The 23,256-nt window shown below is 30.5% G+C and overlaps 1 protein-coding gene across 1 annotated transcript in view; it reads right to left on the bottom strand.

Annotated features, from left to right (window-relative positions):
• LOC118182201 (cyclic AMP-dependent transcription factor ATF-2-like) overlaps positions 1-23,256 on the bottom strand; it is a 64,677-nt gene that overhangs the window by 40,950 nt on the left and 471 nt on the right. Inside the window, exons 2-6 of the mRNA XM_035351519.2 lie at positions 13,794-13,859; positions 11,202-11,301; positions 6,345-6,484; positions 5,872-6,242; positions 3,646-3,799 (exon numbers count right to left, since the gene is read on the bottom strand). Coding sequence (XP_035207410.1) covers positions 3,646-3,799; positions 5,872-6,242; positions 6,345-6,484; positions 11,202-11,301; positions 13,794-13,838 — 810 coding nt within the window. The 5' untranslated portion in view covers positions 13,839-13,859. The remainder of the gene's footprint in view (positions 1-3,645; positions 3,800-5,871; positions 6,243-6,344; positions 6,485-11,201; positions 11,302-13,793; positions 13,860-23,256) is intronic.

Raw genomic sequence — 23,256 nt, 5'->3', positions numbered from 1 at the left:
AAATGATTTTAGTATCAGGAGTAAAACATTCAAATATTATGTTTCTATTGTTCTTCCAGACGTTCTCCAAAAAGTAAGAAATTCACTTTCTGTAAAATGCATCCATTACGTCCTGATATGTTGATACCATGGAGGCATTTTTCATTTTGTCACATATTTCTCGAATCTTATAGAATCGTGGGTCTATAAATCTTGCCTTCAAATCCTTCAAAACTTTCCATGCTGCAATGTCAAAAATACTAAAGAAAAATTATCCCAACCAATTCTGTAACAGCAAAAAGCCAGAAATATTTTGAAAAAGAAAAAAAAAAAAAAAAAAAGAAAAAAAAAGAAAAAAAAAGAAAAGAAAAAGGAAGGAAAAAGTGTAAAATTAATTTTATAGAAAAAAACTGATGCATATTCTGAGAATTTTGAATAATTTAAGACAATTAATTACATGGGATAAACGCTTACTATGACAAAATTAAAAAGAAGACATTTTAACTAATTACATAGCTAATTTTGCTTTTACTAAGAGCTGTTTCATAAATTATGCTTTATAGCTACATACCTTGTTTATTTTTCAGATTTAAAATATTGTATAATAAGTTGCCAAAATAAAACTTTATAACATGACAGCAAAAAATAAAATTTTTTTATTTTAATGTTATTTTTTAAATATAATTCTAATATATTAGCACATTTTAATGAAATTTATCATTGATGTTATGATAAATTTTATGTCAAATCGTTATTAAATGTTATCAAAAATTTTATGTCATGTCATTTTATAATCAATGTTATGTCAAATAAGAACAATTATGAACAATGTTATGATGCTTAAAAAAAATCGCCGAAAAATTCTCAGATCTCGGAATTAAAAATTTTCTATAGAAACTGATCTTAAAAATTGCCAAAATGTTGACAAGTTGTCAAATTTAGAACCATTTAATAAAAGAATTCACAACCCCAAAAGCGAAAAGTTGTTTAAGAGCTCTTTATTAGAAAAAAAAAAAGAATTTTGAAATGCTTATGTTTCACTTCTTGCTTAGAAACTCGAGTATCCGATCATCAGAAATCGAAACAAATTATAACCCATTCAAAAGATAACGTCAATGAATCGCCAAAAATATTCCTCCAAAATGCTAATTCACACTCAAAATGGCAGTCTTAAACACAGACAGAAATTTCAGATGATTAAAATTAAGGACTTTTAAGGACCAAAAACCGATTTCAAAAAATTTGAGGACTTTTAAGGACTCTTAAGGACCGTACGAACCCTGATGTAACAATTTAATCAATTTCAAGGCATCCACCGCAAGTTTATCAAAGAACTGCAAATAATTCTATTTCTGCCAATTTCTATCACAGTCATGTTACTTTTAAAACAGGTAATGTCCATCAGGATAGCATAAAATATACAGTACGACGGCAATTTAAAAGTAATGCTCACTAATTCCCCCCCTTAGGTTAATTTTATTTCAAACAGCTAGTGCTTACATTCTTTCTGTGCAAAGCTATCATAGATTGTCAGAGATAAACTTTAACATAGGTAAACACTTCAATCTTGAAGCTCACTTTCTTGACATAATTTGACAGACATAAGGTAATTCAAGATGAACAGTACAAAAAAAGCATATTTGCAATCATTATAATAAATTTATTTTACAGATAAAAGTATGAAACAAAAGATTTATAACTCTCTAACTTTCATTGGACAATAGCCAAATTGTCATGAAAGGAGCCAAATTCAAAATTCATCTCCTCTAATAACATTAAAAATGGCAGCATCAGTGAAAACAATTCATTGTGGATTTGAACATGCAAAAGCTATTAGTTATCGTTGTTTAGGATATTTCTGAATAAAATTTGCTTAAAGCACCTCACCATCACAATGTCACAATGTCAGAGCAGATGAAATAGTTTAAAGGCAAAAGTTGCTTGTGCGAGTAAAAAGCACAAACATTCTGACATTTGTCTAGGCCAACAACTAAGCAGAAGTCGGTAATCGAATTGTGGAAAACAATTGTGTCATTTAGCCTTGAAGCCTCAGCAAGTCCATGCATCACGTTAACAGACAAGTAAGCAAAATAATGGCATGTTTTGCATAAGCTTCTGCAGTTCGTATTACAGATCTAACAAAGCACAGGCCTTAAAATTTGCCGAAAAGTCAAATGGATAAAATTTAGTGTTGATTTTGTGGGCAGACTCGTGTGATGAAGCCACGTTTCATTTATGCAAGAAAAGGAACAGGTATAATGTCATATTTGATTTATGGAAAATTTGTTAGTTACAGAGGGAACATATATGTAATTTTCTGAAGATAAATGTTTTCTACGCCTTAACAAAACACAGCTGCTTTTTCTTCGCAGAACCCTAGAAAAGATTTTCTTATGCTCAATTCTCAACAGGACTTACAGCAAATAAAGTAGTGGTTCAGGTGAGGCAGTTCAGGTGAGTTCTTTGCTGATGAATTTTCAATAGAGACACATTTCTGAATTATATCTGGATAATTATAAATTAAATAAATTGCCATATAAAAATTAAATTAATTAAAAATAATAACTTAAAGCCATTAAAACTACTGAAAAAGAATAAAATGTTAAAAAAAATATTTTAATTAATCATCAATATACAATCTACTCTGATGTAATTTTAAAACAAATAATACTGTAAAAATAAACATAACAAAATAAGAATTCTCAAAATTAGAAACCAGAAAAAGTACTACATAAATTAAAAGCAATGGGTTAAATAAATATTTTAAATAAATTTTAAACCAAAGAAAATTCAATAAATTGGGAGGGGAGAGAGATAGTGTGTGCATGTGAATATATATATATGCACATTTCTCTTTTTCCCACCCCTCAAACGGCCAGACTGTGCATGGTACACAGGGACACACATATACCTCTGTCTTAGATAAAAAAAAATCTAGGCATGGCTCCAGTATCAATGCTCATAACTTTTTGTCTGCATTACACCACTATATTCTCTTCCGCTGAACTTTAATCTGAGCTATATTACATAGTTCATGTAAAATTTTAGAAATGATACATTCCTTCCTACTACGCAATATTTAATGTACTGCGAACAGCATCAAATAAAAGAATAAAATGGCACTTCTCAGCAGTATCGACAAGTTGCTTCCATGACAGAGAAAAATAAGTCAAAAGAAAATTATTTATTATTTCTTTCATATTAATATTATAGTTCTATTTTATTCATGTACAATACTAATAATCAATTTAAATCTATCAATGTATATTTTGCCTCAAACATATGCCTTCAACAATCTTTGGTAATATATGTATTTTGTATATATGAATTTTTGTTTGTTTGTAATTGCTATGAGATTGCTTTCACATCTGTAAATAGGAATGGATTTTGAAATCCACCAAAAATTTTTGATAAACTGCAGATTGCATTAACTATCAGAACTAGCAGTGGAAGAATTTTATTTATTTATTATTATTTTTTATGATCAATTAATGCAAAGTTTCTATTTGATAAGACTTAGCGCCTAAAATTCTTACATATCAGTTAAATAAAGTGTACAACTTCGACAGGCCACAAATAAGCAGTTGAAAAACCATGAGCTGCAATCATTGGCTTAAGAGAGAGGGAGAAATGCACACACAGTTAAAACTTTTATGACAAACTCACCTGCACAACAGGCTGCTGTTGCTCCTGAATTTTAGTTTGACTAGGTTTTTCTGTCACAACTTGGCTAGAAGTTACAGACGAAATCCCGTTTGGTGCTGAGCGAGTTACCACTGCAGTTGGTACACCAGTAGTATTTGATTTTAATATGCTACCTCTATGCAGAAAATAAAATAATTTCATTAACATATTATATTCAGATTTTAGAAAAATATTATACATAGAAAATTAGAAATGTTTCATTTAGAAGATTTATTTACATTCATCATACTTTAAGAGAGATACAATTCAGAATCATTATTGCAAATTTCAGTTTTTTTTAACATAAAACAGACATAACTATTTATCACATTTTATGCAATAGAATTTTATTTCATCAGCACACTTTGGGACTGAAAGTTGTACGAGTCAGTGAATTTTGTAGATTATGGGTCATGTCTTTTCTAACACGTCCTAATTTTTATATTAAATCTTTATTGCTTGCACATAAATAACTACCTAACATGCACTTAAGCATTGTTTAATCACAATTTGTTGAATTTATGACTTTTTTGCAATGTAATAAAATGGAAAGAAAATGCCAGTACCAGAGGGGAAACTTAGCGGAAACATAAAATATGGAAAATTTATATGCAACTGTAGAACTGTGTAAATACATTGAAGAATTCTATGGGGCGGAAAATGCATTCTCATCCATCAAATTACTTTTAGAAGTATTTTTATACTTTTAAATGAGAAAAAAATTAAATGAACAAATGAGTACACTATTTTATTTACAAAAATCCCAGCATTAAGAATTTTAAAATTAAACCCCTATGCTAATTTTGCCTTTATGTTCTGCACATGTGCTACTGAATAAATAATAGCAAAGTGAACTAAAATTTTGGATTTATTAAAAGAAAGTTTTTTTGTTCTTTAGCAAATTTTTCTTCATCACATTTTCCATTTTTACTGCTAGGATATTCTTCACAAATGTTATTTTCAAGTTTATAGCCTTGGTTGCTGCTGATGTAATCACGCTGTCTTATTGCACATAATGTAAATAAATAAGCAAAAAATTATATTTAAGTCAGAATGCGATGTCTCAAAAACTGCCGATAAATAAATCTTATACATATTCTCAGAATTTCAATAATTATACAGTCAAAAGTCGTTAATTCGGATACCCATAATCCGTACCTCAAAGCAACAAACTTTCTGCGCATGCGTCTGCGCGTAAGACCTTTAAGTCTGCGAATATGCGTGTGTGCATGCGCAAAATTCGTTTACGAATGTGCATTCAATGTATAATGGATGGTATAAGCTAAGCTAAAATTATCTAATTCAGTTAATGTTGCAGATTGCGTTGTTCCTTAATCTTCGAATTGGATTCGGCTTATTATTTTTTGCAGACTGTTAGAGCAATTTTATAAAAGTAAGCTTGAACTTTCGATTATGTCAAACAGAATTTCTGATATATATTTACTAATATGTAAAGGATCTACAAAGCGAAAGTATGTTTTGAAGTCCATTAAACAAAAAGTGGAACTGCTGCAAAAAATGGATAAAGGCATATCCTTTGTTTATCTAAACTTTAACGTTTGTTTATCTAAACCTTGTTTATCTTTAACGCCCTGGCGCGCAATGAATTGGAAGTTGATCTGTCAGCACTATCCTTATCTTCAGGGCAGACGTTTTTATTTTATTTGGCTTATAATTCCTTACTAAATGTAGTATTTCATCTCGATGTACTCTGTCTTTGATATGATTTAAATCAAATTCCCCGTCATTACAATTCGCTTCCGATAGCGAAGAAAGTAACAGAGGTTATTGAAAATGAAAAAATTTCAATTGACAAATTAGTTGGTATTCTCAACACAGCAATTATAGGACTTGAACAGCAGAACTTTGTAACCGAACAAGAAATTATGTCTGTTTATAGAATTAAAGAGAATGTATTATCACATACAAAACAAAACAACTTAAACAACTTACATTGAAAGAAATGTTTAAAGTAAACAAATAAATATTAAGCTTTTTTTTTTTTTTTTTTTTGTAAATTTTGATACCCTTTAGATCAGAATTGCTCTTTATTTCATAAATTATGGTTTCATATTTCTAATTTTATAATTTCTGCATGCCATCTTACCAGATTTAAACTGATGATCTATAATCCGGAATCGCCGAAGTCCCAACGAGTCCGGATTAACGACTTTTGACTGTATATGATTAAAAATAAATATTTCTTACACAGATGTAATAACTCGAGTCTGTACAACACTTGTCCTAGTTGCATTATTTCTTTGATCATTTTTATGACTGGTTTCAGAAAATGCTGAAAGGCTAGGTGCAGCCAATTCTGAGAAACTTGCATTATCTGAAGAGACATCATTAGATACATTACTTTGTTCAGGAACAGTGTCTTGGGTATGTTGCTCTACAGGAGTGAATGGTAAGGTATCAGTATTCTCACTATAAGTCTGGTTATTCTGCTCCTTCTGAGAAACTTTATTAATAAAACTACTTTTTAAAGCAATTGGAGTCTCTGGTTCACTTGGTAGAGTTATTGACGGTGTATTCAGAACTTCTGAATCTGGTAAACTTGCTATTAATGATGATGACTAGAAAACATAAACATATTATGAAAAAAATAAAAGATAACAATCAGCACACATGAATATGTAATACATGCATAAATAAAAACAAGCTAATAAAATCTTTACCTCAGGCAAAACCAAATTAGCACCACCATTGGAGGAATTAGCTTTTCGAAAGGTAGCATCAAAAGGATTGTCATTCTGGAAGTCTTGAAATAAATCAGATTCTAGTGCATTTAGAAATCGAGTAGGAGTGGGTGTTTGATCTATTAAAAAAAAAAAAAAAGTCTAAAAAAGGGTCCTCTTTCTAAGAATGTAAACATTAGGTTTTATTCTAGATTTTAGAAATTACAACTACTAAACAGCTAACTAAAAATTATTAAAAGAACTAATAATTTTTGTAGAATGCAATAAAAAATGTAATTTTTACTAATAATACTGCAACATCTTTTTCCATACTTTTCTTCTTTTTTTCTCAAACTGCAATCCAAATGAGTATTCACAGTTTATTGCAAGATAAGAATATTTTAAGATTCACTATTTATAATGCTAAAAATGGTTGATGTTGAATCTGTTCAAGTACACTTGAACAGCACTAATTAAATTAAAATTAATATTAAAATTAAAGGTACTTTTCCATTTTGCCGGCGCAGGCAATAAAGATGCTAGTAATGGTACAATTGATGCCAGACAGAATATCCTCACTGGTAATCTTTTGCGCCTCACTTTCAAAATAAGTTGCAGCCATTTCTTATCAGATTGATTGCTTCTTTCAATACTGGCACACATTTGCATAGAATTTTTACCAGATAGTTCAATTTTATGCCCTTAGCCATTCGCAGTAATTAAGTCAATTAGGATGCAATGACACCGCTCAATCGAAGGCGAAAATATAGAAAAGCAAAGCCAAGGGTTAAATTCATCAATTCTAATGAGAATGCACTAGCAAAGTAAAGCACTGTGGTTTTACATAATTTCTGAGTAAGCTATTTGTATGAATTGATATAATTCTTGCATTTAAACTTATATTCTAAATTAAGATTTAACTTGAAATTAATGTAGATAATTACTAAGAGAATTTGATTTTACGTGAGATGAAATCACTTGGGGTCAAGAGATATGAACTAACGAATCAGGATGTTGAACCATGAAAGCATAGTAAATTCTTAAATTAACGTCTTTTTACAAATTTATTGTCTTTATTTATTGGCTTTTTACAAAATTTTAAATGACATTAAAATGTTTATGCCTTCAAAATAAAAAATTCTTAGAACTAACATTCATTAACATTTTTTATTTGTGCATATGGTATGTTGTCGCCCAATAAGGTCTGCTTGGGGAGATTTGCGCCGATGAAATGGAAAAGTACCAAATTAAACTAATATTAAGTATATACAAATTATAAATTTACAATCATTAAAATTAAAAATAACTTAAGCCTTAGACTTAACTAAGTACTTAGATAATTCCTATTTAAACTTTCAACACAAATAGGTCTTTCACTTATACATTTATTAATAAAATTACAACAAAATATTTAAAATATGTTTAAATATTATAACATGTGCATTACATGTTATAATTATTATAACCTAAGGTAAAATGTTAATTATTTTATTTAACAGTTAAATGTCTATGTCAGTTCCTAGAATTTGATTTAAAGTTCTTTCGGTAGGCCTTTAGTATTTGTTCTATTCTAATTATCATTTTTGAGCTTTATTGATGTTCTCATTCTGTTTGACAAATTTATTGCTCCATAGCTCAAATAGTGCTTATTTGTACTGTAGATATCCTTAACTGATGCACAGTTTTTAATAATAAATTTCATAAAAGAATTCATACTGCTGGTCAGTTGAGATAAATGAGTTACAGCTGTAAATGGACAGTAAAAGGCTTAATTGTCAGGTGAGCACATACATGCATTTATATTTGAAATGCAAACGTGATGAAAATAGGTTGGAAAGGGAACCATGCCACATAACAAAATTAGTTAGTTGCAAGATGGCTATGTTTCAATTTGTGCTGACATAGGAATGCACATTGCTGGCCATTAAAATTGCAACACTAGAAAGGAATGATCTGACGAATGTCAAAATCACATGAAAGGAAGAAGAGGTTGAGATATGCAAACGATTAGCATTTCAGCACATTTAGATGATGCTGGAGGGAGAAACGACATCTGAAGAACTGAATAAAAGAAAAGTTGTCTAGTGGATTTCTGATTCAGAAAGTGCCTTGTAAGGTCAGTTTGCTCAGAATATCATGTTATGCCTCGAGTAAGAAAAAGAAATGCTTGCTAGCAAGTGTCAGAATTCGACAGAGGCAGAATCGCTGCCTATCAAGAGTGAGGATTATCATTCCACGATATTGCCCGTCGCACTGGTCAACATCCAACCACTGTCAAGCGAATATGGAATCAATTGGTTGCTGAGGGTGATACTGAATGGCATGCAGGATCTCAATGCCCTCCCATGACTAACGCCTGAGAGGACAGACATATCGTGAGATCAACCCTGCAAAACCACACAACCAAATCACTGTCCATTATTCAGGAAATGGGCATGTTTGCAGTATGTCCAGTATCTGCTATAACATGTGTATGGTTTGTCGACGTTTGTAAAAGCCCGGACTACCAGCACAGCAACCATTACTTCGGCTACCCTTTACATTGCAGCATAGAGAGAGACAGTGATGCTGGTGCGCCGAACGACAAAGATGGATACAGGAGTGACACAAAATCATCTTTTCAGATGAGTTACGGTTCTGTGTGCAGTATTCTGATGACCGTATATATGCCTGGAGGTTCTGAGGAGAGCATACATTGCCTGCTTGCATTCGATATTGGCATAGGGGTCCCTACACCTAGTGTGATGGTTTGCACAGCCATTGGGTACATGACATGCACATCTCTAGTTCGAATCAACAGTAGTTAGAACGCAGATCAATACATTTCTGACATCTTACATCCAGTGGTTTTGCCCTATCTTCAAGGCCTTCTAAACGCCATAACAAATATTTCCAGATATATGAAACTAATCATAGCAATGGTTATAACAAATTAATTTTAACTGAAAGTCATAACAAAGTATTTCTATAAAATATCAGACAAGACAGTTAGTTACATATATTTCTGCCACCATAAGCATAGCAAATAATATATTAGAGTAACTTTACTCTATTGAAGCCTTTTATTCATCATTTTGCAGTCAATCATCTTTCTGTCTTTTCAATGATGTCCTAAAAGCCCCCTCTGATATTTTATTTCCCTTGGTTTTTTTACTACTACCATGTTACTACGACTATGTAAACTAAACAAGCACAGTTAACATGAATAATCTGCAACAAACACAAAAGTATCCATTAAAGATCACATGAAGTAACAGAATAACAGAAGAAAGATTTATTTAGAATGGTTGGTTGTTTAGATAAGCTCCAAGAAAAACTGTATGTTATAGTGTAAACATTGTTGAAAATTGACTTTTTCTTTATAAATTCACCAGATCTTTCAAATTTGCAGTTCCTTATTTCATTTCATTTAGAACACATTAATCTTAACACTATCTGTCAAAGCTAAAATATATTTCTTGCTTAAAAAAATCGGGATATTTTATGCTAAATGAATAAATAGCACTAAATACTTTTCTATGCTACAAAAATTATTCTCTGTAAATTACTTTAAACAGAAACTGTGCGTGATACTTGCAGTGGAGAAATAACCTATGCATGTCTGAATGAGTGAACCACTGCTAATGGTGGCATTTAACAAGGAGAAGATCATCCACAGTCTGAAATGTCAATTTCACCAGCTAAAGTTGAATCTGAGAATTGCTATTTACTGACACGATGCTTAATCAATTTCACCAAAAGTGTATCTGGGTAATCATGTAGTATGCAATCTACCACTTGGAGTTAACTATTTCTTAGATGGCGTGACTTTAAAATCCAAATGTGCAATAAAATGTAGGGAGAAAGAATGATTAAACCAACAACCAATCTAAAAATTAAATAACAAACTAAAAGCGCCAGGTCACATACTACATTATTACCTGCACTTGTGATCCAAGGGCAAGTCACATCTGAATTCTGCATTAGTGAGCCTCCTCCACTGCAGTATTCTCTCGCTAGTGCATCAACATGATATGCGATTTGTGGTGCACGTGAGTCTTAATTACACCAAGAAGCATGCAAGTTGAATTCTGATGCATAAAGATGGATAGGGCATATGCACAAGCTCTGATGCACTGAATAGTGTAAGAAGGGAGAAGGAATAGTTTGAATACTATCCATTATCTGTAGCATGAGCTCTGTATAGTTCAATGCATAAAACACTTGTGGTGCCACCTACTGAGAATATCATCCTTGGTTAGAAATGCAGACAAACCAAAAGCTTATATCAATGAACCATAAGTGACTTGATAATCCAAAGGAAAACTGGGGTTGTATTTTCAACATTTAGTGAACTAGTACTATACACTGTTAGTGCCCTTACAATAAGGCCAGGATTTTTATTTCATACAACCTAGTTGCATAATGATATACTTGATATAGCAACAACACAGAGAACAGATCTGCAGATACCTACATCTACTGACATTCATCACAGCATTTAAAGAAAGCAATAGCTATACAGAATTCTGAAAGCAAAGGATTATGCAACATAAGGATTATAAGCTATTGTTTTTACAGTTTTTAAAATAGAATGCTATTTACACAGCCATTCTGAAATACTCAGTATAATAGACTATCTGCTAAATTTTAAAATTTCAACCGAAAAGAGCATGAAAAATTTGAAAGTAGGTCTCAAATACTAGTTGCAGCAATTTTTAATATTCTAACAACATATCCAAAACATAATTAAATTAAAATTTATCCTGAAAAGTTTCACGAGTTTCAGCAATAAAACAATATAATATATATAACATAAATATTAAAAAAGCAGTGACAACCCTTTTCTTAAATTATACAATGGAAAGAGAAACTCACCAACAAATGGGTTTTTAAAGGTAGCAGTAGTAGGCGTTAGAGTTAATGATAATTCATGCTTCTTCTTATGTACTGTCAAATGATCTTCATTCACAAATGCCTGCATGAATATACAAATATCTAATTATATATAATTATAATATGATAATTCTAAAATTAAGAGTAATTAACATCCAATTATATAGGTATTAAAAATAAAACAATGTCATTTAACCTTGCTTTGGCAAAATTTATATAACTATGAAGTATACCAGAGGTCACTGATGGCCAGTTGTTCAGACCAGTAAGTCACATATGATCTGTGATGTATCTTTTCAGACTCATATCAGAGTTAATAGGATTTTCTATTACTGACAACAGACTCCATATTTAGCACAGCAAAATTTAATTTTCTTTTCACCATCCACATCAAATATTTTACTTTACAAAAATCCCTTTTAATGCAAATCAAAAACATCACTTTTAATCCATATAAAAATTTTTGCTTTACAAAAACTGAGATGCAAACTGAGATTTAGTTTGGAATATGGACAATGAACTTCAGAAAATACAACCGAAGTAATTCTAGTAAAAGTTCAAAAGCAATATTTTGATTAAAAAAAGTATTTTTTCAATAGAATTAAAGTTGGCTATCAACAACTGAGTGCACCTTATTTAAAGAAGTTGATTTACTGGAATCTTTCGAAAATTTTGTTTTGAATTATTTAATTTAAAAAAAGAGGTATGTGCAACATTTAATAAACAGAATCATATGCCACAAAAAAAGGGAGAAAACTAATAATAGTAATAAGGACCTAAATTGCTTTCAATGTGTGAAAACTATCTTTAATTCTTTTAATATTAAACTTGCTCATAAAAATAAAGTATAGAAAAATAATTAAAAAAATTTTAAAATATTCTTCAATTAAAATTTGTTGAATTAAAAAAGCCCGAGCAAGAACAATATATTTCTTAAAAATTATGCAGTTATGCAGTTTGATAATGAAGTGGGACAGATTTTATTATTTTTAGAATAAAGTGAAGACAAAAATTTATTTTTGACACACTGGTTATACTCCAAGGAATATGTCATCAACTTTTTCAAGTGTAGAAATTATTAAACTTTTTTTTTTTTTTTTTTTTTACTATTCCAGTTTCTAATGCACTTGGAGAAATAGCTTTTTCCATCTTAGAAAGGGCAAAAATCTATTTAAGAAACATGCTGTCAAAGAAAAGATTAAACTGTATGGCTCTAATATATATGGAACAAGAAGTGTCAAGTATCTATACTTTGAATATTTTATGAATTTGCTAAAAAGAAGACAGGTAAAAAAATTATTAAATTTACTACTTAAAATCCCCTACTATATTAATAAATTATTTTAATTTAAAAATATTTAATATTCATTCAAATTGATGCTTTTCTTTTCTTTTGCATACAATAAATTTAATGATATCAATTTTTAAGCATTTTAGTCCTGATATGTAAAAGAACTAATATAAGAATAATAAAATAAAAGAAAAAAAATCTGAAAGGTTTCAGATTTTAAATTACGTTCAAAGGGGCGTTTTTTTAACGTTTTGTGTGCTACCATTATTCATTAAATATCATATTCTTTGCACTTAAACCATAAATTTCAGTTCGAAAGCAATGTCACAAAATAATTTTAAAATGGGCTTATCTCTAGAATTTCTGATACACAGTTACACGCGCTGGAGTTAAAAAGGTCCCCCCCCGGAGAGTGTTGCCATTGCTCGCTTTCAAATCATTGAGTTTGTTACCCAAAAATTCGTTAAAGTTTTACAAAATATGAAATCGATACTCTATGTACCATTGTTTTATCACAATGCGAGAAATATACATACATTTATGCAGATTTTTCATTATTTAATTTCTTCTAATATAATGCAGGACTCTAACATTTGGTGGCAACAATTTGAAAAGTGAAACGGATATTTATAGTGATTCAACGCAAAATCGCAAAACAACCTTTGGACTAAAAATATTAAATCATAATTTTATTAAAATATTAATAATATTTAATTTTTTTTACATTTCCACACATAGGCACACAAATATTTTCGTAGGGAACCCCCAATGGCTTAACCCACCCTTTGGATTGTTTTGGTTTAATTAATTATGGCAAAATACTTGAGGATTATCTGCCTAAAAGGAGGGATGCCTTCATAGAGGACTTTCTAAGGGAAACTGGCTTGTATATGTTACACATAAGGAAAACCACGAAAACGCCCATGTAGCCATCCCATTCAACAGGATCCAAACCTCACACAGACCTACCAGTTTTCAGAGATACTGGCAGCCCACCAGTCGGCTGCTGGTGGGCCTCTCCACCATTTGGAAGAGCAATAAAAATATGCATGCAACTAATCTCTTTTATTGACTTATACATCCTAATACTTCATTTGCCGCCATGTAATCTTAAGATTTTTACCCAATACCTTATTATATTTAATATTAAATATAATTTTAGAAAATTGTCAACTTTATCAAAAAATATAAAGATATAAACTCCATTTTTGTTAAGAAAAGGAATGCTGATGTCCCTCATTATGATATATATCATCCTCTTAAAAAATATTAACATCACTCACCATATTGCAATCTGCTGATGGACAATGAAAAGGCTTATCATCCATGATTAATGATATATCCAAATTCTGAAACAATTATTAATACTTTTTAAATTGCAAAATATACAAACAATATTTTCTTTCACTTACATTATAAAAACAAATAATATCAACAGCATGTTTACCTTTTCTAAAATTTAATAATTATTTTCTAAATCAGAATATAGACTACATTAACAATTAAAGAATAAATCACAGCTATTACTATTCTTAAAAAGATAAATCATTTGATTTTACGACTCTTTTTACACTTATTTTTGATCACTATTCAAAATCTGTTAAGATTTATTTTTGATAAGTTCTATGATGCTCCTCTTTTAAGATTTCTGCACTTCTTAATTTATGAATATTAATTTCTCCAATAATCATCCAATCAAGCAGAGGTGTATAAGAAATATAAAACTTTCCCTTCATATCTTTTTGTCATTCATGCTATAACAACCCCAATCCATTTTCTATTTTGATGAAAAAAACAGTAGTACTTTATTTTTAAAAGCTATATATTTTAATTTAAAATGACCAAATTTTTCTAAAATCAATGTGGAACAAGATAATTTCAATAACTGGGGGGAGGAGAATTTTATTTGTGGCATAAACACAGAGTTTTAAATAAGTAATATATTTTGATATTCCCCCTCTCCCAAGGTACTAACTAACTAAAACAGACCTCATGTTTAACATGAGGCATATGTTAGAAAAAAGGGAACACAGACGTCTTCTGTTGCGCAGCATTGTTGGCCCAAAATCACACTTTCAATTTTTATGCAACCAAAATTATTCAAAAAACATCTTCCATTAGTGAACTGAATTTTCTAGAGGCATTTCACATTAAAAAAAAAATCTTTCTGTTCTAGTTAGCGATCCTAATTCCAACCCATCTTCGCCTTCAGCCTTTAAGGAATTATGTTTTAGTTCTTGTTTCATCAATAGATGGTGCCAGTAGCTTAACTCCTGTCCAGTCTTTCTTATCTCATTCATTTGCCCTTTTGCAGCTGAGGATGATGGTTCGGTAAAACCATTGAAACTAGTCTTGTGAAAATTTGAAAATATAACGTTGATTTTTTTTGTTTGACTTCTAAACTAAGATTTCATGGTTCCAAACAATTCAGGTCTTCTGTGAAAGTGCTCACCCAGTGGCATAGTTAGGATTCCAAAGCCCAGGGACGGACAACTGAAGAATTTGCATCCCTTTCTGTGTGCCAAGAATGGAAAACATTTCATTAAAAAATTTCGTAGCATCAATTTGGTGCCGCCTGGATGCTATGCTCGAGGACAGATGTCTTCCCTTGCCCCACTCTAGCTATGCCACTGTGCTCACCTTAGACAATATGACAATCAATAATGCTCTCAACCAGTGATTATTTAGTGTTCTCAGAAATACTAAGTGCATTTAGAAGTGGTTGCCATACGAGGTTTCACTGTATCTCTATTGAAATACATTCTGTACTGCTAAAAATGTTCCTAGCAAGAAGAATTCACTTATTAATATTACAGATTTAAAAGAAACATGATTATTCTCATTACAGCAAAAACTCAGCCTACTTCACTCAATTACAGTTTTATATTTAGATAATTGTTTAATTTGCCATTATTTTCATGTTTTCATATATAGTATTTTACTGAATAATCTGTAACTAATTACCTTTCATCAAAATATTTTCTTTTAGAAATTAAGCTTTCTTTTACATGTTTATTTTCTAAATTATTTTCAAAAGATGAGCCATTTAAAAATTTTCAGATAATTTAACTCTTTATTTTTCAAGTAATGAATTGTACTTGGAATAGAAATCCAAATGATGTTTCACAAATTTCTTTTCTTAAGTGAAACTCCTAGGTTTTATAAAACATACATCTAGCAAACATTATTACTGAATTACTGATTACATTTCTGATTCTAAAAAATATCTTCATGTCTATGAAGAGGCACAGAATTCATGCCAACTTTATATACAAAATCCAAGAATTTTTACAGAATGACGGACATTTGCTAAGATACATCTTGAATTGGCCACTACACTGAAATCCAAGCAAACTGACTGTCACTTTATTTCAGTTTCTGACTCGATAAATGAATAAACTACATTTTTAGAATACTATTACCATGACTCCTATGATTTGTACTTTTTATGCTTAGCACAGCCTAAAAAAACACAAAATCTACATTCATCTCGAAATATAACATTTAAATAGATCAATCAATAATCTCACTTGAATGAAAAAAAAAAAAAAAAAAAAAAAAAAAAAAGATACATTCAATATAAGCATTTAATCTAGTCATCTAGTATTGCTAATTATTCACTTATGAACAAAAATGTCTACAATTTCATACTAATTGATAGAAACTATAGCACTTGCATTTCTCATTAAAAGACGATGCCACTGTTATTAATTTATCAGGAAAATAGAGATCACACCAAAGCTACACTAACCATTTCTGTAAATTCTGAAGGAATTGGCACCTCTTTATTTAATAAAGAATTAAAATTCGACCCACTTTGTTTTTGACCTTTGTAAAAAGGCTTTTGTCAATATCCACTACTTAGTTAACCCACAAGCACATACTGGGTCCAAAAGACCGGACCCGATTCGTGTTTTTTGAAGAAAAAATTGTAACTCTGCAGAAAAAGGGTTACATCTATGCCAATAAATTTTATAATCAAACTTATAAAATATGCACATTAAAACTTTTAATTTCTCGAAATGCTTTTATGAAATAAAATTTCTTAAAAGAATAGCAAATCGTATTAGATATTAGCATAGGGAAAAAAAACTGTATCTCTGTGTCGATTCTTTATTTTCTTTATTAACACAATAGAGACTGAGAAAAAATGCAACAACAAACATTAGCAGAACTTTCATCAAAGTGTTGTGTGTTCCAAATACAAATATTTGTCACATTCGGCCAGTGTATTTTTGTTTCTGTGTGCTTTTTCCCTGGGCGAACTCTACAATTTTTTTAATCATTTCCGATAATTTTTTCCCAATAAAACAATTTGTCATTCTCACTCTAGTTTTCAAAATCTATATCAGTTTCTGAGAATTAGTATCATATTATATGAACTAAAAATTCAGGATCACTTCCATCCTCATTTTCTTCAATATCTTCAGTTGATGCATGTAATAACTTATGCAATATTTCTTCCTTGTAAGATAAATTACGCAACAGGTTTGCCGCTTTCAAAACTGTCACAAATAAACTATCTAATATAGAAGAGAAACACGCCAATGTGACAATCAAAACTGAAATAACAACCTTGTATTTGGCATACATATATTAAAACACTCACAGTTTTTATATTAAAACAGACTCGCAGTCACAGTGAGTGTTTTAATATATGCACGCCAAATACAAGGTTGTTATTTCGATTCTGAAACTATCTAATAGTAATATGAATAAGAGCACTGAGTCTAAAAGGTCCGATCCGATCAAAATTAAGACTCCAAATCAAAGCCTAGGTGAAAAAAACTTTAGAAACATAAAGAGGTCGACTTCAGACATGATTACATTGGACCTCAACAATTTGCGTCAAATAGGTGTGCTTTGAGAAAGGTTTGTTTAATTGTGCGGGTCCATTGGACCCAGTGCGCATGCTTGCAGGTTAATTTGTCCAATTTAACCAGAAGCTCTGTTTAGAATACTATGAGTATAAAATTTTCCTCAGTAATTGTTTCAATCTATTACTGTTTCGTCGACCATATCATGTCTATTAATACACCCGTTTTTGACAAAAAGGTTAATTTTGTAAAAATTGTAATAGTTTTGTTTTAAATGCAAGAAAAGAAGGCAGCAATAACAGTTAATTCATATCCTTATTCATAAAAAAAAAGGTTACTTCTCGAGAATCAATTCGGGTTACATCAAACCAAAATGCAGATGTTATTTTTGTGTTGTTATGTCACTTTTATCCATAACTGGTAGTTAATCACCAACTTGGCAATTGTTTAGTGGTCGAACAGAATAATGTGTAAGCAGCTGAAAATGCAAACAGTAGGCTGCTACAGATCAGTCACAACAGACATTACATAACAGGTCTTTTGAAGCTCTGACGATTATTTACACACCTCAGCACGACATGCTTAATATGTCCTTCAGTTCTGAACTTGTATAAGGTTCAAGATCTGGACTCATCAGGATTTAAGTGATTCTAAATTTGGGATTTTTCTGGATATTAGATCATCAGTTTAAAATTAGTAAGATGACACACAGAAATTATAAAATAGAGGTTTATGAAATAATGAAGCACTTATAAGCTTAAGGGAATCAAACTTACATAGACAATTCAATATTTATTTGTTTGCTTTATTAAACATTTTTTTAAATGTAAGTTGTTTAAGTTGTTTTTTTTATGTTAATACTTTTTTTATGTTCTCCTTACAGATAGATGTAATTTTTTGTTCAGTTACAAAGGTTCAATGTTCAAGTCGTGTAACTACCGTGTCGAGAATTCTCACTAAATTGTAAATGAAAATCTTTTCATTTTCAACTGTTTCTGTTACATTCTTTACTATCAGTAGCAACATTTTTTTTTTTTTTTTTTTTTGACTTAGAATCATATTAAAGATTTCACCATTCATAAGTTGACTGATGATTGGTTACCGTCATCAGAATAAAATGCTTTGTTACATCATCTTCATAACACTTCTTTCAATGAAATTACAGTCAAAAGTCGTTAACTCGGACTCGTCGGGACTTCGGCGATTCCAGATTATCGATCATCAGTTTAAATCTGGTAAGATGGCATGCAGAAATTATAAAATTAAAAATATGAAACCATAATTTATGAAATAAAGAACAATTATGATCTAAAGGGTATCAAAATTTACAAAAAAAAATTTATTTAATATTCTCAATACTCAATACATTGTTTACTTTATTAAACATTTCTTTCAATGTAAGTTGTTTAAGTTGCTTCGTTTTTTATGTGATAATACATTCTCTTTAATTCTATAAACAGACATAATTTCTTGTTCAGTTACAAAGTTCCGCTTACAAAGTCCTATAATTGCTGTGTCTACCGACTAATTTGTCAATCGAAATTTTTTGTTTTCAATAACCTATGTCACTTTCTTCGCTATCGTAAGCGAATTATAATGACGAGGAATTTGATTTAAATCATATCAAAGACGGAGTACATGGAGATGAAATACTACATTTAGAAAGGAATTATAAGCCAAATAAATTAGAAACATCTGCCCTGAAGATAAGGATAGTGCTGACAGATCAACTTCCAATTCATTGTGCGCTGCGGCGTTAAAGATAAACAAAGTTTAGATAAACAAACGTTAAAGTTTAGATAAACAAAGGATATGCCTTTATCCATTTTTTGCAGCAATTCCACTTTTTGTTTAATGAACTTCGAAACATACTTTCGCTTTGTAGATCCTTTACATATTAATAAATATATATCAGAAATTCTATGTGACATAATTGAAACTTCAAGCTTACTTTAATAAAATTGCTCTAACATTCTGCAAAACATAATAAGCCAGATCCAATTCGAAGATTAAGGAACAACGCAATCTGCAACATTAACTGAATTAGATAATTTTAGCTTAGCTTATACCGTCCGTTATACATTAAATGCGCATTCGTAAACGTATTTTGCACACGCGCACACGCATACTCACAGCCATAAAGGTCTTACGCGCATGCGTCAACGCGACACATGCGCAGAAAGTTTGTAGCTTTGATTTCCGGATTATGGGTGTCCGAATTAACGACTTTCGACTGTATTAAGTTGAACCACAAATGACATAATAGCATTTCAATATAACATTTCAGACTTGTTTAATTTTTTTGTTAAATAATTTTACTTTTTTTGTTAAATAAATTTACAGACAGAAAATTCTGGATTGCCAAAAGAAATATTCTCAATACTATTATTGCTGATATTTGCATGCAATTCTTTAAATCCTAATTGTTTAAAAAATCTAATTCAGCTAATCTTTGGAATATGGTAAAAGGTAGTTTGGCGACATTTTGGTAAGGCGATAAAGGTTACTAGCTAGGACTTTAGCAGTGTACATGGATAAAGTCAAGTATGCGCGCAATGCCATTTTTGTGCAATTCTGGGATGTTTTTTTTAAGTGAAAATAGGTCTTCGTGAAAACAAAATGGCATCCAAAAACAAACTAGCAGGTTGCTGTAGCAGGGCTGGTCGCCAAATTTTCGCCCAAAATCGCCAAGTTACCATAATCCAAAGATTAACCTCTGATTCTTTTAATCCTAGGTTTGTTGAGGATACTTAAGTACTCAACAGGGGAGCAAATATTAAATAAATATATAATAAATAGAGCAATTAAGAGCAATTAAGTGACTGATTATGCTGAGCCTGAAAAATAATAAATTTAAATAATATTAAATAAATTTTAACTGGAAATAACTGTCGTTAAAGTTACTGAAAATAATAATATAATATTTCATGCTTATTTGATTTTTTTGGTTAACAATTTTACTTTTTGTCAAACAGAAAGACTGTCATAGGAAATCTTCTCAGTATTATTAACCCCTTAACTGCCGCGGGCGTATATATACGCCTTGCTCAGCCGATGCGTTAACTGCCCCAGATGCGCCGCCGATGCGTTAACTTTGCGAATAATTTTAGGTGTAGCAGCGCAAAGCAAATGATAGCAGTTTGGAAGGACGTATATATACGCCTGGGGCACTTAACGCATCGGCTGAGCAAGGCGTATATATACACCCGCGGCAGTTAAGGGGTTAATGTTACACTCAGCATGAATGCAATTATTTAAGAGCAATTATGTGATTGATCATACTGAGCCTGAAAAATAATAAATTTAAATAATATTAAAAAAATGCAACTGTTGTTAACCTTCTAGCATGTGCGCTTGGCAATTTTACATGAGCAGGCGCACGTCGTATTTTTTATGACATCTGTTATTTTACCGTTTTTGGCACGAAAAATGACAGAAATGAGTGAATATTGATAATAAATTTGTTACAAAATAAAATACAGCCAAAAGTCGTTAATTCGGACACCCATAATCCGGAATGATCTATAATCCGGACCTCAAAGCTACAAACTTTCTGCGCATGCGTCGTGTTGACCTTTACGGCTGCGAATATGCGTGTGCGCAAAATACGTTTACGAATGCGCGTTTAATGTATAACAGATGGTATAAGCTAAGCTAAAATTATCTAATTCAGTTAATGTTGCAGATTGCGTTGTTCTTTAATCTTCGAATTGGATTCGGCTTATTATTTTTTGCAGACTGTTAGAGCAATTTTATAAAAGTAAGCTTGAACTTTCGATTATGTCAAACAGAATTTCTGATATATATTTACTAATATGTAAAGGATCTACAAAGCAAAAGTATGTTTCAAAGTCCATTAAACAAAAAGTGAAATTGCTGCAAAAAATTGATAAAGGCATATCCTTTGTTTATCTAAACTTTAACGTTTGTTTATCTAAACCTTGTTTATCTTTAACGCCCTGGCGCGCAATGAATTGGAAGTTGATCTGTCAGCACTATCCTTATCTTCAGGGCAGACGTTTTTATTTTATTTGGCTTATAATTCCTTACTAAATGTAGTATTTCATCTCGATGTACTCTGTCTTTGATATGATTTAAATCAAATTCCTCGTCATTATAATTCGCTTACAATAGCGAAGAAAGTGACATAGGTTATTGAAAACAAAAAATTTCGATTGACAAATTAGTCGGTAGACACAGCAATTATAGGACTTTGTAAGCGGAACTTTGTAACTGAACAAGAAATTATGTCTGTTTATAGAATTAAAGAGAATGTATTATCACATAAAAAACAAAACAACTTAAACAACTTACATTGAAAGAAATGTTTAATAAAGTAAACAAATAAATATTAAGCTTTTTTTTTTTTTTTTTTGTAAATTTTGATACCCTTTAGATCATAATTGTTCTTTGTTTCATAAATTACGGTTTCATATTTTTAATTTTATAATTTCTGCATGCCATCTTACCAGATTTAAACTGATGATCTATAATGCGGAATCGCCGAAGTCCCGAAGAGTCCGATTAACGACTTTTGACTGTATTAATCTTATTATTGCAAAATACAAATGATATCACATTCAAATATAAGTAAATTATTTTTAAGTTCCTAGTTTAGTGAGATGGAAATGCAATGATGTATTTCATTATAGAAAATTTTAAATTTATTATTTAATAATTATATTTTAAAATTGAAGCTACTTTTAATATTCGTCAAAGACAAGTATAGACAATAAAAAAGAAAAAAACCTTGGTAGTAAAAAAAGTAAGTTTAGCATTACTTACTTCTGCAAGGAAATTTACTTCTTGCTGGCTACAAAAATGCACTTTAAACTAACTTTAATGTTTTTATTTATTTCTAAAAAATGGAAATAAAAGAAAATAAGGAATGGAAATCGCTATTGTTTTCCCATCCAAAGGTTTTCTTTTCTTCATCAGATAATTCTTCAAGAATCTGAGCAAATCAGCTGGTTGCACATATATTTTTGCCATGAAAACCAATATAAAATTTACAGAGCCAAATGCATTCAAATTAAAATAATACATGGCAATTAATAACAGAAAATGACAAAATATTTTAGAAAAAAAAAATTTTCCGAATTTTAAAACACGACCACGCACGTGTCGTAAATTTTATGAAAAAGCTGCCAGTAGCACAAAAGCCTAGTAAAAAAAAAAAAAAAAAAAAAAAAAAAATTCAAATGACTTCCTGCTGGCACATTTTATGATGTGGGGAAGGGTAGAAAGGAGGATTAGAAATGACCTACAGACGTCTCAGCTTCGATATGTGAAAAATGTGCATTAAAAACTGAATTTGTCATAAATTTTGTGCATACGCACGTGCTGGAAGGTTAAAGGCCACCCAGATCACCTAATACTATCTTAATATAATACTTGAAATCTGCTAAAAATGAACAATCAAATACTTTAAATGCTGTTTCCAACATCTGCAAACTAAATTTTGCTAATTATACTGCCTAAAATTTATTTGCTTTATATTTTATTTGAACATCAATTAAGTATGTTCAGCATCACTTAAAAACTGCCAATACTTTTTATAGAAAATGACACATTTTAAATAATTAAATTAAATGATTTGTATAAGCATAAATTCACATGAATTTGTTAAAAAGAGAATTTAGCTGAAATCATTATAGATTTGCATGGTTTAACACCGACCAAATTATACCTCTTATAAACTGCCTTCTTTGTAAATAAATTATAAAGTCTGTTGCGACATATTTTACATTTCATGAAGATATGAAAAATAATGTATATGAACAGCGTACAATATATGTGTATAATATACAGAAATCACTTTTATTTTTCTTTATTAACAGCCTGACGTAAAACTTCACAAACAATAGCTGTCACATTTCATGTCGCCATATTATTATTAGAACTTAGGATTTATGTATTCACGAAACGA

Source organism: Stegodyphus dumicola, chromosome 5 (genome assembly GCF_044657685.1).
Source record: "Stegodyphus dumicola isolate Sdum_Otavi_A_Nest chromosome 5, ASM4465768v1".
NCBI lineage: Eukaryota > Metazoa > Arthropoda > Arachnida > Araneae > Eresidae > Stegodyphus > Stegodyphus dumicola.
The sequence above is the reverse complement of the archived record's forward strand: the minus strand, read 5'-3'. Positions and strand labels throughout refer to the sequence as shown.